The sequence below is a fragment of the Emydura macquarii genome, unplaced genomic scaffold (genome assembly GCF_026122565.2).
Source record: "Emydura macquarii macquarii isolate MOO-44397 ecotype Brisbane River unplaced genomic scaffold, CSIRO-AGI_Emac_v2 contig_431, whole genome shotgun sequence".
Classification (NCBI taxonomy): Eukaryota; Metazoa; Chordata; order Testudines; family Chelidae; genus Emydura; species Emydura macquarii.
The window spans coordinates 8,992,676-9,009,479 of record NW_027130568.1 but is presented as its reverse complement, the minus strand read 5'-3'; the positions used below and the strand labels follow the sequence as shown (position 1 = coordinate 9,009,479).

At 42.2% G+C, this 16,804-nt stretch overlaps 1 protein-coding gene across 5 annotated transcripts in view; it reads right to left on the bottom strand.

Moving 5' to 3' along the window:
• ZNF236 (zinc finger protein 236) overlaps positions 1-16,804 on the bottom strand; it is a 200,647-nt gene that overhangs the window by 5,619 nt on the left and 178,224 nt on the right. For 4 of the 5 annotated variants that reach the window (XM_067537519.1, XM_067537520.1, XM_067537521.1 and 1 more), the window contains 2 exons: positions 14,421-14,597; positions 10,064-13,927 (listed from right to left, as the gene is read on the bottom strand). In XM_067537519.1, the coding sequence (XP_067393620.1) occupies positions 13,800-13,927; positions 14,421-14,597 (305 nt within the window). In that variant the 3' untranslated portion in view covers positions 10,064-13,799. Of the gene's footprint in view, positions 1-10,063; positions 13,928-14,420; positions 14,598-16,804 lie in introns of those variants that run through there. The other variant, XR_010917905.1, reaches the window with a different exon arrangement.

Sequence of the window (16,804 nt, the reverse complement as noted above, 5' to 3'; positions counted from 1 at the left end):
GGGACTCTGCCAAACAGGTAAACCGCCTCCACTTAGCCTGATACAACCTGTATAGAAGGCTTCCTGCTGTCACGCAGGACTTGGTGGACCTGCACTGAGCAGGCTCTCTCTCCCTCCATCAGCCACAGAGGCTCCAGGCCATGAGGTGCAGGGATTCCAGGTCCGGGTGCAACAGGTGACCGTGGTCCTGGGATAGAAGGTTGTGTCGCCTCAGGAGCTCCAGAGGTGGGGCGATTGAAAGGTCCAGCAGCATACTGAACGAATGCTATCTCGGCTAGGCCAGAGCGATGAGTATAACGTTTGCCCTATCCCTCTTTATTTTCAGCAGGACTTTGGTAGGAGTGGAATGGGCGGAAACACATACATGAGGGTCCCCATCCAGTCCATGAGGAACGCGTTGGAAATCAACCCCGTCTCACAACCCCAGGACGAGCAGAACCTCGGACACTTTGTGTTGCAGGCCAACGCGAATAGGTCCAGTTGGGGGAAAGCCCCACTTCTGGAAGATCATAGCCACCACCTCTGGGTGCAATGACCAATCATGGCAGGGTAGAAACGACCTGCTGAGGCAATCCGCCTCATCGTTCCTCACTCCCAGGAGGCAGTCAAGTGGAAATCGTGCCTTACAGCAAAGTCCCACAGACGGATATCTTCCTCGCAGAGGGCCGAGGAGCACATTCCCCCCTGCCTGTTTATGTAAAACATGGCTGCGGTGTTGTCCGTCAGCACCTGCACCACTCTGCCTGTCAGGAATCGGAGGAATACCTTGCACGCTAGGCGAATGCCCCTCAGCTCCTTCACGCTGATGTGCAGGTGCCTCTCCTCCCCTGACCAGAGCCCCGAGTGCCTAGGTTGGCGCTGATGTGAGCTCCCCATCCTACATCCGACGCGTAAGAAATTAGGATGACCGACGGTACCAGTTCCCTGAACGGAACACCCTTCATCACTGCCCTGGGGGTCTGCCACCAGTTTAGGGAGGCTAAGATGGGTGGGGGAACTGTGACCACCCGGTCCAATGGGTGTCTGCTCGGCACATATACTGAGGCCAACCATGCCTGAAGTGGTCTGAACCTCAGGTGAGCTAGTCTCACTATGTATGTGCAGGCCGCCATGTGGTCTAACAGCTGTAGGCAGTGGGGTATCGGTGCAGCTGGGAGATGATAGAGACCATCACCTCGAAATGTGGCTGAGGCAGGAAGGTGCTGGCCTAGGAAGCGTTCAGGGTGGCCCCAATGAATTCTATGCATTGCACTGGGGTTAGTGGGGACTTCTGTTCGTTTATGAGTAGTCCCAGCCTGCTGCATGTGGAGCAAGTGAGAGTCACGCTTTCCTGCACTTGGGACATGGACCTGCCTCTGATCAGCCAATCATCCAGGTAAGGAAAAATTTGCACACCCTTTCGTCTCAGGTGGGCACCCACTACCGCCTTGGAGCCGAAGATAGGCCAAAGGGTGGGGCTGTAAACTGGTAGTGGGAGCCAGCCACTATGAAACTGAGAAAACACCTGTGGCTGGGGAGGATAGACACATGAAAGTATGCATCCTTGACATTGAGGGCGGCATACCAGTCTCCTGGATCCAGGGAAGGGATTATGGAGGCTAGGGAGACCATGAGAAACCTGTGTCATCTGACATATTTGTTTAGACAATGCAGGTCTAATATGGGTCTCAGACCCGCCTTGGGGATGAGGAAGTACCTCGAATAGAACCCCTTCCCTCTTCTGCCTTGATGGACCATTTCCCCCGCTCCTATGTTGAGGAGAGTGTCCACCTCCCGCAAGAGGAGTTGCTCATGAGAGGGGTCCCTGAAGTGGTATGGGGGGGGGAGGGTTAGATGTAAACTGTAGGACATAGACCCCTGAGAGTATCCCAAGGACCAACAGTTCAAAGTGATTATTGTCCATTCTGGATAGAAGGGCCTTAACCTGTTCAGGAAGGGGCGGGGCAGATCCAGGAGAGCAGTCGGGGCACCACCCTCAGGCGCACCATCAAAATTGCCTCCTCTGGTTGCCCGACCTCCTGGAGGGCCCCAGCTGGGGAGCTGAGGACGAGCTAGGGGGCTGATTTCTTCTTCCAAACCCCCTATTTCTATAGGGTTGAAAAGGTCTGGGCGGAGGCCTTGGCTGCTGCTGCACCTGGGGCCGTGACTGACGCCTGGAAAACTGGGGCATGTAAAGGCCCAGGGAACGAAGCATAGGCCTGGACTCCTTCAGAGGGTGTAACTTTGCATCGGTCTGGTCGGAGAATAGGACCGACCCATCAAAGGGGAGGTCCTAAATAGACTGCTGCACCTCCTGGGACAGGCCCGAGGACTGCAGCCACGAGCACCTTCTCATACAAATGGCAGAAGCTATTGCCCTGCCCGCTGAGTCAGCAGCGTCACAGGATGTCTGGAGTGCTGCCCTAGCTACCGTGGTTCCTTCCTCCACGATAGAGCTAAAGTCTGCAGCCTGGTCCTGGGGCAGGGCCTCAGCTAACCACCTGAGGGCCTGATGGTTGGCAATCCTGAACTGCAGGCTTGCCATGGAATAAATCTTTCTCCCAAACAAGTCCAGCTTCTTATTGTCCTTGTTCTTGAGAATGGACCCTGGCTGACCTTGTCTGTCTCGCTGGTTAGCCACGTCTACTACCAGGGTTCCCGGGCCAGGGTGAGTGAACAAATACTCAAACCCCTCGTCCGGGACATAATATTTTTTTCTCAGCCACCTTTGACGTAGGGACAACTGAAGAAGGGGTTTGCCATAGGGCCTTTACAATTTTAAGGATCCTTTTGTGGACTGAGAGGGCCACTCTCGCTGGGGCAGTCACCACCAGCACATTAAAGAGGCTATCTTCAGCCTCAACTCCTTCACCTCCAGCCCCAAGTTGGAGGCCACCCTCCTGAGCAGCTACTGGTGCACCTCGAAATCCTCCAGTGGCGCCGAGTGGTCTCGGGAGACTGCCTCATCAGGTGAGGAGGAAGAAGACTGCTGAGGTGCGTCCTGCGGGTGCGCCCCCTCCTGGTGAAGGGTTGCACCTGCTGAGGGTCCCTCCATGGGGTCTGACTCCTCGTCCAAGGAGTGGTGTCCATGGGCCTTCTCCTGTGCCAGAGGTACGGATTGCACCCTCAATGACGTAATGGATTGGGGCCCCGGCCCCACCTGGATACCCCATGGGGCCCAATAAGGTCATTGTTGTGGCTACTGTCTCTGGGGCCAACCCAGGGCTCACTGCACCACAGGCTCTGATGCTTTGTGGGGGCATTGGCTCCCCCAACGACTGTCCCCCCTGAGAGACCCCGAGTCATCCTCATAGTCAGAGGCCCTGGACCAGCTGTGCTGTGTACGTCCTTGGTTCTGGGCACCCTTCTGTGCCAGGGACCACCCTCTCGATGCCTCCAACCTGGAGGACAATGAGGACTGCCTCCGTCGCTGCGAGAGGTGCTGATGAACGGTAGTGCACTCCAAAGAGCTAGAGGTACCAGAGGCTCATCTCAGAACCGATGATTTCCACTGCTGCTTGCCCTGCGGCCCTGCAGACGCCTTCAGTGACCGAGGTCAGTGCTGCTCCAAACTCCTTGGTGCCGAGCCGGACTCTGGCGACCTGGTTCTGCATCACGGACTGCGTGGTGCCGGGTCTTCCTCCGGCAACCGGGTTCCGTGCCGTCTCAGTGCGGGCGAACTCATCGGTGCCAGGTCCTCCGACGGCGACCAGATTCTGTGCCATCTAGGTACAGGCTAACTCCTTGGTTCCAGGGATCTGGAACGGGAGCTGTCTGAGTGGCACCTGGCAGACCTCGACTGGTGCTGCCTCCTGGCATGTGCTGCCTCCGGTGCCAGGGATCGATGTCCGCACTGACAGGGAGACTCCACGTCCTGTGCCGAAGCAGGTCAGCTGGACGACGCCGACCTGGAGTGACTACTGGGGGAGCAGCTCTGCTCCATCCTTGGAGACCATCTGGCGGGAGATCTTTCTCCCGGTACCGGGGATCTCCACCGCCGTTCAGGGGGACCCAATGCAGATTTCCCCCATTACATCGGCCCCTTCTCACTCAGTGGAGGGGGGGGCGGAGGCGGCACAGGCAAGGCCAACAAGGCTCTTGCCGCCTGAAAAGCCTCCGACATCAACAGCGTCAGCAGGGCACTCTCCCACTCCCAGGAGTTGGGGGAGGCTCCCTGACCAGAGATGCAGGCACTGGAGAAATCTCGACGGGCCGGGTCGGGTGCATCTCCGTATTCGACCCTGCCCATACTGACAGTGCAGGGGAGTGTCCGCGCTCCGTACGCTGCTTTTTCCTCTTCGGTACCGGCGATGTTGCATGGTGCAGAGTCGAGGGCAGTGCCGATGGTGCGTTCTGTACTGAGGTCACGCTCGGTACCAAAGTGGAGTGGGTCGGCTTGGATGTCGGGCGGAGCGCTGCCTCCATCAACAGGACTTTCAACCAGATTTCTCGGTACTTTTAAGTCCTCAGTTTGAAAGCCCTACAGATCTTGCACTTCTCTTTTCTGTGGGCTTCCCCCAAGCACTTAAGGCAGCGGTCGTGGGGGCTGCTGCGCGGGAAGGCCTTCCCGCAGGAGGCACACGACTTTAATCCTAGCGACCGGGGTATGGCCTGGCTGCTCGAAGTCCCCACAGGGACTTGTCTTATCTCTAACTACTCTTAACAACACTTAACTACTTAATTAACTAAGGGCTTATCTTCACTTACCGTGGAGATTCGGCGGCAGTCGACCGGAGTTATGCAAGCTATGCAAAAAACTTGTGTAACTCCCGTCAACTTCTCTGCTTCTGTTCTGCGCGCCGTCTTCACTGCACTGCGCCACTTGAGAAGATGGTCTTAATATGTCGATTTCTGGATTGACTGAGTGGGTCTTCACTGACCCTCAGTCGATCCAGAGAAGTCCACTGATGGTGGCAAATTCGCCGCCATCAGTGAAGACATAGCCTAAAACTAACTTAGAATATCAAACAAGTCCAAGCAAGGGGAATAGTACTTGCTGAGAGCAAGGTTATTTCCAGCAACCGTCATGGGTGGAAAGAAGGAACTGAGGGGGAATAGGGCCAGCAGTGCCTCATATACCGCGGCATGTGCGCAGGGCTCCTGGGGGCAGCAGAGCCGGCCCTATGGGATCTGCTAAGGGGAAAAAAGTTCCAGGTAACCATGCACGGAGGCGTGCACACACCTATAGTGGAATGGACATGAGCAAGCATTCGAAGAAGAAAGACTATTTTATTCTTGTATATATTAGCGTTTTATTGTTTTTGTAGTAGTTTTTAGTGTTAAAAGTAGTTTTCTTAAGATTTAAGGACTTTGGGAATGCTGCTTTGGCAATTTCCAACCAGCCCTTCCCTCCTGCCCCCAGCACCCTGGGTACTGGATTATGCCAAAGATGCTGGGGTTCAAGATTCGTGCTTCCTGTCCTCGTTCGTTTTTTTATCAGTGATGAGCACCAACATTACCTATACTTCTTGGGGGAAGCTCATGTCATTTCCAGATGCAGTATCTGCCTCTTTTTCCCTGTCTCCACCTCAAGAAGAACTAACGGAGGTCGCCATGAGGCCACAGTTGGATCCATGCCAAGGAACCCCCCCTTCTCCACCCCATACATCAGACTGAGCAATCGAGGCGTTTACCTCCTACGGTGGAGCTCCAGTCCAGTTCCGTTGGTACCAGTGCTATGGGCCCCGTGACGGGGCCTAGTCATGAAGCAAGGAAGCATGCACAGAAACATGGCAGTAAGCCTAAGAAAGAGGCTGCGTTGTCCACAAGTTCCAGCCACAGAGAAGCGGAGAAGAACAATGAGTTTTTCAAAGAAGGACTACAGCGGGGTGAGAAGTTCTAAGAAAGAAGAATGGAAACACTGAAGAGAATTCAACAAGAATGAGACAAGTAAAAGAGCAATTCTTCAGCAAGAACATGGGGACAAGGAAGTCAGAAGATCAGTCAGAAGAGAGAAAAAACAGAAAACAAAGAAAGAGAAGCTGAGGAGGCATACTAAAGAGGGGTTTCCAAAACCCTTTTTCTAATATCCAAATAATTGACGTTACAATTCTTGAACCACTGTGGCATTGAGATGGTACAATTTAACCACAGAAGAAGGACAGAGAGCCCACTGGACAGAACATTTCTAGGCTGTGCTCAACTAACCAGAACCATTAATACACACATAATGTGAAGAAATAGTGGACTTACCATCATTACTAGGAGCAGTTGCCTTTGAGAAAGTAACTAAGGCCATAAAGCAACTAAGGAGTGGTAAAACACCAGGCTGTGGTGAGATATATGCTGAAATGTTAAAAGCTCAAAAAGAAATTATGTTGACACATATACAGGTTGTACAGAATGGTTTGGGAAAAGATGTTATCTGTAAAATCCCTAAAAAGGTTGATTAAGTTATTTGGATAACTGGAGCGAGGTGGCAATCCAGTCTGTACTTGGAAAAGTGTTTTGCATTATCATTTTGAACAGGATGAAAACTGCTACTGACAACAGATAAATAGCCTGGATTTTGAACCGATAGGTCATGTTCAGATCAGATTTTCGCCTTGAGAAGACTTATTGAGTTGGCAGAAGATGGTTTTTAACTTCACTGATTTTACAAAAATGTTTGATAATGTCCACAATGATAGTGTCTGGAACATCCTGAAATGCTATGGAATTCCAGCATAGATTGTTAATTTGATAAAAGCTTTATATAATGAGTCTGCATGAGGGGTCAGGACAGAAAATGGCTTAAGATTGTTGCTGGTGTAAAGCAAAGTTGAGCACTATCCCCCCCTCTCTTCTGATTTGCCATAAACTTTGAGATGAGCAAAGTAATGGCTGCTGTCATTATTGGACAAAAAAATGTTTCAGGACCTAGATTTTGAAGATGACAGTCATACTGAATACCAGCTTTGAAGAAATGAAAAACTCTTTACGAGCATAAAAGTAGAAACTGGCAAAGTGGGAGTTCTAGACCAAGATTACGGAGATAGGAGAGAATATATATGGTCAATACTGACAGAGATGAAAGTGATGGAGAAGAGGATAAAAGAGATGACCTTTTATTTATGTATTTATTTTTTAAATCTTGGAAGTAAAGTATTTCTGCTAATGGCCAGCTTATTAAAGAAGTGCAGGCAAGAATAGGCAAAGCCAGTAGACCATTTCCTTGGTTGCCAAACATCTGGAAGAATAGAAGGATACAACTACACCCTGACGTGAGATTGTACAATGCTATTGTCCTTCCAACATTACTGTATGCCTTGGAAATGTTGCAGGTGGAGGAAGTATACAACAAGAAGCTGAATGCATTGCACCAGGATATTGGGAATTCATTGGAGCAATTGTGTAACCAAGGTGGCAGCATTGCACTGCATAGTTCAGCACACTGTGGGTTTAATAATCAGGCAGAGAAAACTCTGATGGTTTTGCCATGTCATCAGACTACCCCATGGGAGAATCAAACTACATCTTAGCTTGCATTCCAATTGGAGGGAAAAGAAGGCACAGAGAACAAAGAATGACCCATCACAGGACAATTGAAAAGGATGTTGCCATCATGGAGACAAACTTATGATGAACAGCAGTGGGAAAAATGGGTTGCCTCATGTGCCACTAGGCACAGAAGATTCTAAATATGTTTTGTTGGTTACTGCAGAAAAGCAGGAGCTTAGATCCTCCTAGGAAAACAGTGCTGTTTCTGTGGACTCCCAATTACTCTGAGCACAGTCATGTGTTAGCGCCTAAAACCACTTTGTCATTTTGGATTGATGCTTGGCATTTAAAGATTGTTTTCTGCAGAAATTAAAAACAGAAACCCAAAGTAGCACATCAATACAGCCTATTAGTAAACACCCGAGGGGGCCAAAAAGGTTTCCTCAAGGAAAAATAAAATGTTGTTGTACATAAAAAAAATCAAAGAAACAACAAATGTCTGAAAGGAGCAAACAGAATTGGACCTAACAAAAGTACGTTCATCCTGTAAACTAATTTCTTTCATAATCCGTTGGGATTGGCAGTACACGGATACCTCGTAATATGGCAATTCAACAGTTAAGTGTTGTAGCAATCCTGACACCAAAATATGAGGATCTATCCCAAACATTTACTGTTAAAGACTTATACCCTTTGAAAACTAAATTTTAGTAGACCATATTATTATATGGAATCAGACCAGGTAGAATCACAAACTATGGATGGAAGAGACTTGAATCATCTATTTATGCTAGAGAGGGACTACTCCTTACAAGTTTTCTAGTGCTTCTCAGTTTATTTTTCAGCATCTCCCTCATGAGAGTTTAACATAGTCCTTTCATTGTTACTATCCTGACATCTTCAACTTTTCTTTTCCCTTACACAAGAGCTTTATGAGGATTAAAGGTTTACATCTGTAAACAACATGAAGATGTCAAGTGCTATTTACAACCTCTTCCTTCTTATAGTTTATGCCCTTCTGTGTTTATAGATTCAAACACCCGGGGTCTGCTTCCTTAGTGATCTTTCAGCCAAGCTATACACATTTAGGAAAGCTGGAGCCACTGTCCCTTATATCCTTTGTGTCCTTATGCTATTGTCCAAGATGGGGGATTCAGTCAAAAGCTGCGACTATCAGGGCCACATGTAATGCAAAGTGAGCAACTTAAGAATGGGGATCTATGCTGACAATACATGAGGACATTTGTATTTTACAAGGCACTTGGAGTACTATGAACATGTAGAAAATACATAATAAATAGTTTATGTATCAGATTCCCCCATCATTTTTGTACACCGAATTTGTGAATAAATTCGAATTTTGAAGTATTCTCCTGAATCTCAAACACAAACAGATGCAATCTTTTACAGATCCACAGAACACCCCTATAGTGATCATCACTTAAACATCAGTTACTATCTTACTTATATGCTCCCGCCCCAATTTTTGTATTATCTGAGCACTTCTCAAACATTAATAAATGTATCTCCTCAATCCTCAGGAGGGTTTTTCTTCCTATTTTGCAGAGAGGGAAACGGAAGCACATAAGTTACATGAGTGGTCTAAGATCACAAAACCTATGGAAGAACAAGGGTTTGAATCCAGATTTCTTGATTCAGCTTCAGTACCTCAACTACAAGGAACTTCCTTCCTCTTGCAATATAAAACAATATTTTCTTATCCTTGGAAATTCACTGGTTTCTATTAAAATCTTAACAATTGCAATTTGTACGTAATTAATATTCATATAAAGTGTCTTACACCTGTGAAATCATCATGGAGATCTCCCCATATTGTCCTGGGGACAAGGAGAGTAAGGATTTGACAACCCCCACAGAAAAAATAGAGGGACTCTTCCACTCCTCACACTTGGCTGCTCTGGCATCTACTATCACAAAACTCTTCCCTGCCACCATAGTCAGAAAGCTCTATCGGAAATATATCCTTGGGCTATGCTACATTTTCTGTGAAATTTCACAACCATGGCCTGCCCACTCAGTCCTACAGCCAGTAGAGTCTCCAAACCCCTCCCCATTATAAACCTCAGATGAAATGAAGAACCACTGTGGTATTCTGGGGAGGAAGCTGAGTCCCTTCTGTTCTGCGGAAGTGGAAAGAGCCACAGGCAGCCCTCCATGCACAAATCTAGGTATGATTTGGGTTGAAGTCAGCATTTAAATCACAATTAGGACTTGAAGCTCACACCACATAGAATGATAAACTAGGGAAGGGATGAATTCTCTCCTTTGCTTGATATTTTTTGGCTGAAGACAGGTTTCTGCAAGAAGCCAACCTATTTACATTGTGATGGCTTAGATCTGCAATCTAAAAAGATAGAAACAATCAAAAATTGCAGGATTCGTTATATGTTTTTCCAAGTGATTTTCTCCAGTTTATGTTAAGACAGGTTTGAGAGTTTCTTCTTTGGAGGTTACCACTGTGTATTCCAACAGAAGAGTCACAATGTCTCTCATGCAAACTGTCCCAGCAGAAGTCCTTGTGTCCCTTCCTGTTTGGGCCCAGAAAATACAAAATATCATAAATGGGATGCAGTAGCCAGTTAAGGTGTGGCCCCAAAATGGTACTCCTAACAGTTTAAAAAAACAAAAACAAAAAACCAAAAAAACAAAAACAAAAATAACCCTTAAAATGCAAGAGAAACAAGAGTAAACCAAGGCAAAATCAAATTTATTTATTGCTAATAACTACACTTCAGCTATCAATGGCATATGATGCTCTTATTTCAGAAAGCAAATGATCAATTGTCACAGTAAGATGGACTAGGGCTTCTAGGCCATGTAGAATTTATTTTTGATGTTACCTTTCTCCAATGTGATGCTGATAGGGCCTGCTCCACATTCCTTTACTTTATTTTGGCAAGGAAGTTCCTAAACAACCTGATCTTGCCCTGGACACCAGTGTAGTAGTCACAACCTCTTTACTTCTACAGAGTATCAGCAGATACCATGCATTTGAAGGTTTCCAATTCAAACTTATTCAAGTAATCTGGAGCCGCTCCTATGCATAAAGGAAGGACATTAAACAAATTTGTGTCAAGCAGAAGACAGTTAAGGCATTGTTCTAAAATATATACTGTATCTTATTAAAATTTTCAAAAAGCATATTTACCATAATTGGCAGGACTGTCAAGCGCTGCTATTGTGGTGGATTGAGAATTCAGGAAAAAATGTTGTTTGGAGATAAACAACAAGTAAACAGGGAGGCTTGCCCTACTATACTTACAAATATTCACTCATTACCTGATTGGTATGTGATCAAGAGCTTTTAAAGCATTGCACTCTGAAAAGTGACTATGTATTTCAAATGGCACCTCCTTACTGAAAACATCTGCTTCCTGTGTACAATGGATTCATAGGTTCTTGGTTCCCAGCAAAAAGTTGCTATTATCTGGAAGTTACCAATAAGTGGAAGGCAGGTTTGCAGGGCTGAAGCCATGGAAGGAAGTGCTGGCACATGCCGAGCCCATGCCTTCAGTGTCAGGGCAGGATGCAGCCGGGAGAGAGATGCTGTGCAGCCCCGCAAACCTGCCTGTGTGTGGGGTCTTTCTTCCAAAAAAAAGTAGTTAGTAAGCAGCATGCCTGTTGCCAATATCCAAATTCCATTAACATTAAAGTCAATGGAAGAGGATTGGTTCCCAGCAAAATACTTTTATTAAATGAAAGTTAATATCGAGATTGCTATTAAGGAACATCCACTGTATATTCAAAGTCACATCTGCTCACTTGAGTGGCAAAAGTTACTTTTTACTTGTTAGCACTGCAGAGCAAACACAGCTAAGAGACATGAAACTGTCTCATACATTTTCCAGTAATGAACGACAATCCGTTACACATGGCAATGACCAGTTGTAGCCCAATTTGCAACCTAAAATTAGGCATAAATCTTTTTAAAACATCACCATCCTGTGCACGTGAAAAAACAGATGCCTACAAGCTTTGCTGCATGATTGTGTATTCTAATATATTCAAATTGAGATTATATGCCTTAAAATGCTATAGTATTATGGATACAAAAATAATAGCAACACCACAGTATTCAGTAGATTTTTTTGGCTGGTGCAAATAAAATGTTTTCTATGAAAGAATGCATAAAAATTAAATTTGATATTTGAACAAAGTTATAGATATCCAAACAGCTTGTCTGGAATGAGGTGCACTGCTGAAATAAAAAGAGAACTTCAGGCCCTTTATAATAAATAATGAGCTGAATAATTTTAGTCATGCACATTTTTTCCTTGAAATAACTAGGAATACCCATTTAAAATTGTCTTTTAAAAATAATATAAAATACACAAAGCGAAGTTTGGAAAAAAATTAATATTATTAACATTTCTGACTTAAATATTTCCACATAACAAAAGTGTTATTTTTATATGACCAGCTATATTACTTATACACATATGCCAAGAGTTAACAAAAGAATTAAGAAATTCCCTATCAAAAACAACAGTGATTTCTTTCTTTAAGAATCTGAAATGACTAGGTCTTATAGCAGACAAAATATAGATAATATTTACCAAAAGAAAAAAAAAAGGGAGGGGAGAGGGTGGATCTGAGAGCAAAGAAAAGGCAATTCTTTTTCATAAAGTAAAATAAAACCCAATTCTATTTTACATTAAAATGAATCCAATAGTGATCTAGAAGTACACATATGAAGTTGAAAACTTGATGAAATCTTCCTGCAATTGGGAGTACTATTTACAAAATATACTGATCAGCCACATAGAGGCCCATATATTTTTATATACATATATATATATATATATATAAAACATATAAATAAATTCAAAGGAACAAAGTAAAAGTAAGCAAAGAGCTTTGTCTTTGGAATGTCTAAAAGATGACTTAAGTTTTACTCCAGTGTTTCTTTGTTATGAATACACTTAACAAGTGGCACCTTTCAGAGCAATACTAAGGCTATGTCTACATTTACAGCAGCAAGTAGAGTAAAGGCACTACACATGTAGCTACACACCAGGGTGAAAGGCAGGTGGCATCCACACTTGCCACTACGGTTAGTAGCTACACACTGCTGTGTGCAGACAGCAAGGAAAAGGCTCTGGTAGAGGAGAGGCAGTGGGTCTCTACATTGCTGAAATTAGCAGCATAGACAATGGAGGCCTGCTTGGGTGTGCACAGAGCTGTTTGGATATATAACCTGGGGGCTGAGATGTGCAGGGCACTCTACACTACCCACCTAAGCCATACCTCACCATCTACACTGCAATTTATACCCATGCTAGCTGGGGATGCAGTGTCTGTACTCTACACACTGATGTAACTGTAGATGTACCTTAAGTTAACTAGGTAGTTTTAATGAAACAATTAAAAAATAAACCAGTAAAATGCTTTCAGAATCGATGCAAGAGAAAATAATGACGCTTTTATAGATTTGGAACTATAAATGTCTACAGTAAAGATGACTTTTGTATTAACTGAGGTGACCTGTGCTGCAGCTTACTTCCTGTCTGCTATTAAAATGTACAATTTTAGGTTACCTCTCAGATTTTATATATGGCTTGTGCTTTCCACAAATACTCAAGTATCTGCCTGCTTATCCTTAAAGCAAACCTAAAAATGGGGTGTTCAATCAGTTTCACCTCTTTTAGTTTGAATTTTCTTTGAATATTTATTGCTGAGTTTGAAACCTCAGACATTTTGATGGAAAAAACTAAAGACTGACTATCTCTACAACTGGAATGGAAACAGCCCAGTCACCTCTCAAGAGATTAGCTACATAAATGCCATTTAATGCAATGGGAATTCACTCTCCAACATTCCTCAAATGCACCAAAAGAAACTAAGAACAGACATTTGCATTTTACTGTGCATTGTATAAATCAATTCTGTACTGCATGCATCTCTTTTGTAACACTTTTCTTTCTAACCTCAAACATTTTCTCTATACACTAAAAAAATAAAATAAAAAAAAGTAAATGACAATTTTCATGGTTTTCCCATGAAGTCACTTTTCATCTAGTTTACTAATATAAGGGGATCACTCTTTCCTGATATGAAGTTCCAGTTAATTGTTCAACTAGATATACTGGCTGTGGATTAGAAGATGAAACCGCATGTAGTATTACCTGAGTTCACTGATTGGTAGACAATTTAACACAGATTAATTGATGTTTTTTCAATATTTTCCTACAAGCTTACAAAAGACAATGATTCTTTTTTAGATACTTTTTGTAAATAATTAAAAAAAACCTATAATATATTATTCTATTGTTAATATTTTCAATGCTTGAAGCGTCAACTGTAAAATCCATATGCTTTACTTTTTTCAAAACATATGTTGGGAAATTCAAGTCCTGAAAGCAAAGCTTTCAACTAAGGTGTCATCGAAAAACATTGCTTATACTCTGCCATTCGTTTGAAGATTCTTGAACAACCTCTTCTAAATTCAAAGCACGATTAATATCTTCCCCTTCTTGTTCTTGATGACTGGCAGATTCTTGTACAGTACCTGTTGTAGTGTAAGAGAGAAAGAAAGGAATGAATGATACAGATAACATAAGACTATTGCAAATACAACAAAAACAAGGAATGGGTAAGAGAGACACATTATTTTGTTTCATAAATCAGATCACGTGCTTAAAAAGAAAAAAAATTCAGTCAAAGGGAATGGAGCATTTCACTAGAACTGGCTAATACTAGTTGTGCAAAATTATCTATCATCTGCATGCCATGTTTTAGATTCTCCCCATCTACACTACAGAACCATGGGTATACTGAAGCCACACATTGACCTCTGTTGCAAGAAATGTGGTTCAGTGCATTATGCATTCAGCTCTTTATTTATTGCTTCATTTATATACACCAGTTATTTCCACATATTTACTATAGCCCAAATTCTGTGAGTGGATATTAACACCCAACTCCCATGTAATTCAGTTTTCTTTCTTTTCTGGGGCAGAATTCAACTTTCTGTGCTTAACACTACATATCAAGTTACCTACCTGCATAGCCATGAGCTCGTTTCATATGGAGTTTCATATTGCTTTTCTGTGTAAAGCCCATTGCACAGTAATCACATTTGTAAGGCCTCTCTCCTGTGTGCTTTTTCATATGCACTTGAAGGGCACTCTTCTGGTTAAAAGCTTTATCACACAGCGTACACTGAAATGGACGTTCTCCTGCACAACAGAAAAATGTACATGTTAACTTCTCAGGTAACCAAACTACATGGTACAAAATATGCTTGTAATCCTTGAAGAAAGCATTAACATTTCTACTTTATGTTCATGATTTTGTTAAATTTGACAAATCTGTATTTTTATAACTTAAAAAAAAAAGATAGTTTAAGTTTTAGAATACCAAGTGATAAAAAAAGCTTACCAGTTTGATACTTTTTCCACTACGTCAGAAAGGCCTTTTTTTAATCACTATTTTTCACAGTGGTGATCGATATTATAGATTAGGCCATCTTATTAATTTCTACATAACTGAACTACTCTCAGACTTCTCAGAGTTGAAAGCTGTGCCATTCAAAACTCATTTCTGCTAGATTTGCAATAAAATACTGAATGTGACCCTGGGTATCTGTGCCAAGAGGTATGAATAACCCCTATATAAGTAATATATAAAAAGGTAAATTTTTCCCTAATTGGCTAGTCTTTTTTTTAATTTAAAAGGATTAAGTTCTGATTAAAATTGAATTTCTCATTTCTAAACAAAACTTATTTACCCAAAACAGATCATTATTTAGACAGTTGCTCAACACCCATTTTATTTTTGTTATTATATATGGATTATAGCAGAGTGCTAGCTCTGCTATAGTTAGGGTTAAGTGTGTGTATATCGAATAGTTGGTTTCCATTAACGGTTTATGAAGCCCTTAAAATATACAAATGTAAAGTATTTTTCTTATTGAAGAGTGCAATAAAAAAAAAAATCAAATTTCTTATCTAGTAATTTTCTGTTAGCAGCTTCTGACCTCATTAATCACTAATGAGTTTATGCTGCCCCAAGCCATGTGGATAAAGTTAATGATTTAAGTTAAATTGGATTTTCTATATTTAAATTAAATCCATTTTTAAAAAAAAAAATAAACCTATATCAAATTATAACCTATATTAAAGCCTGAATTTAATATAATCTAGTAAAACCATTTAAATTGAATTTTAAAAAAATATTTAAGCAGTACATATTTGCTGCTGAAATTTTAAAGAAAATCAATCAAGTCTAAGGCACTGGAACTAGAGTTTGTTGAAGTGCTAAACCCGCTTTTGACACCAGCAGCCTCTTTTACAGGTGCAGAGAGTATTTTCTTTTTTTTCCATTGATTCAACAAGTTCATTTCAATGACTAGTTCATTCCAAATTGAGAAACTGATTGGGAATTGAAAAGCAGCAAAACTTGTTTTCCTCTTCCAATCTATGAATAAAAACTAGGTGTGAGAGGATGAGATCTATTATTTCTAAAACCTTGAAGGAAACAATAAGTTCAATTCACTAACTATAGATTATACTTCCTTTGTTTAATAGATCAATTATCTTAAATTTGAGAATATGTTTTGATAAACTTTGTTTTCTTACATATTCTTTATCTAATTAATAAAAATACCATTTAAAATGTTGGTTTTGTTCATTTTCAATTGATTTTTAATTTCCATCCAAACTGAGGTTGACACAAATACAAATGAATTATGTAGTAAAATAGGAAATGTATTATCTGCTATTTTCTAATGTAACACAAAGCAAAAAAAAATCTGAATAAATGTATTAAGTTACATAGCTGCTTAAACAAATGTGTTTAGATAAAGTGTATCCTCCTGGTTACCAAAAAGAAATACCTAATTTAATGAAAAGACTATATTTAATTGAAAATCAACATATTTTAATGCTTATTAATCAATGGGAATGAACCTTTCTTTAGGAGAGTAACTAAAAATACAAATGCAAACCAAAAATCAATTATTTAAATCAATATTTCCTGCTTGCTGACTTAAGTCATGGTTTAAATCAATCCACCTTGACCCCCCACTATAGAATTTAGAGGCCATCCAATGCTTTTGCTGGAGGCTCCAACACTACGCCCTGTCCTTCATCTCAGGTCACCAGAAGAATTCTTCCAAAACTGAAGAAACCAGAAACTCCAGATTATTAACACCAAGACAACTTGATATAATGTATTAATGATGTATTAATGTATAATAATAATGTATTATTAAATTAATTAATGTTTAATTAATTAATTAATTAATGTATAATAATAATAATAATGTATTAACTAACCTACATAGTCTACATTTTCCTTTAGAGAAAGATTTCCATTTGTAGTTGGTCATTTACTAGACTATACATGTAGACTGAATGAGGAGAGAAGCTGCGCAATAGAAAGA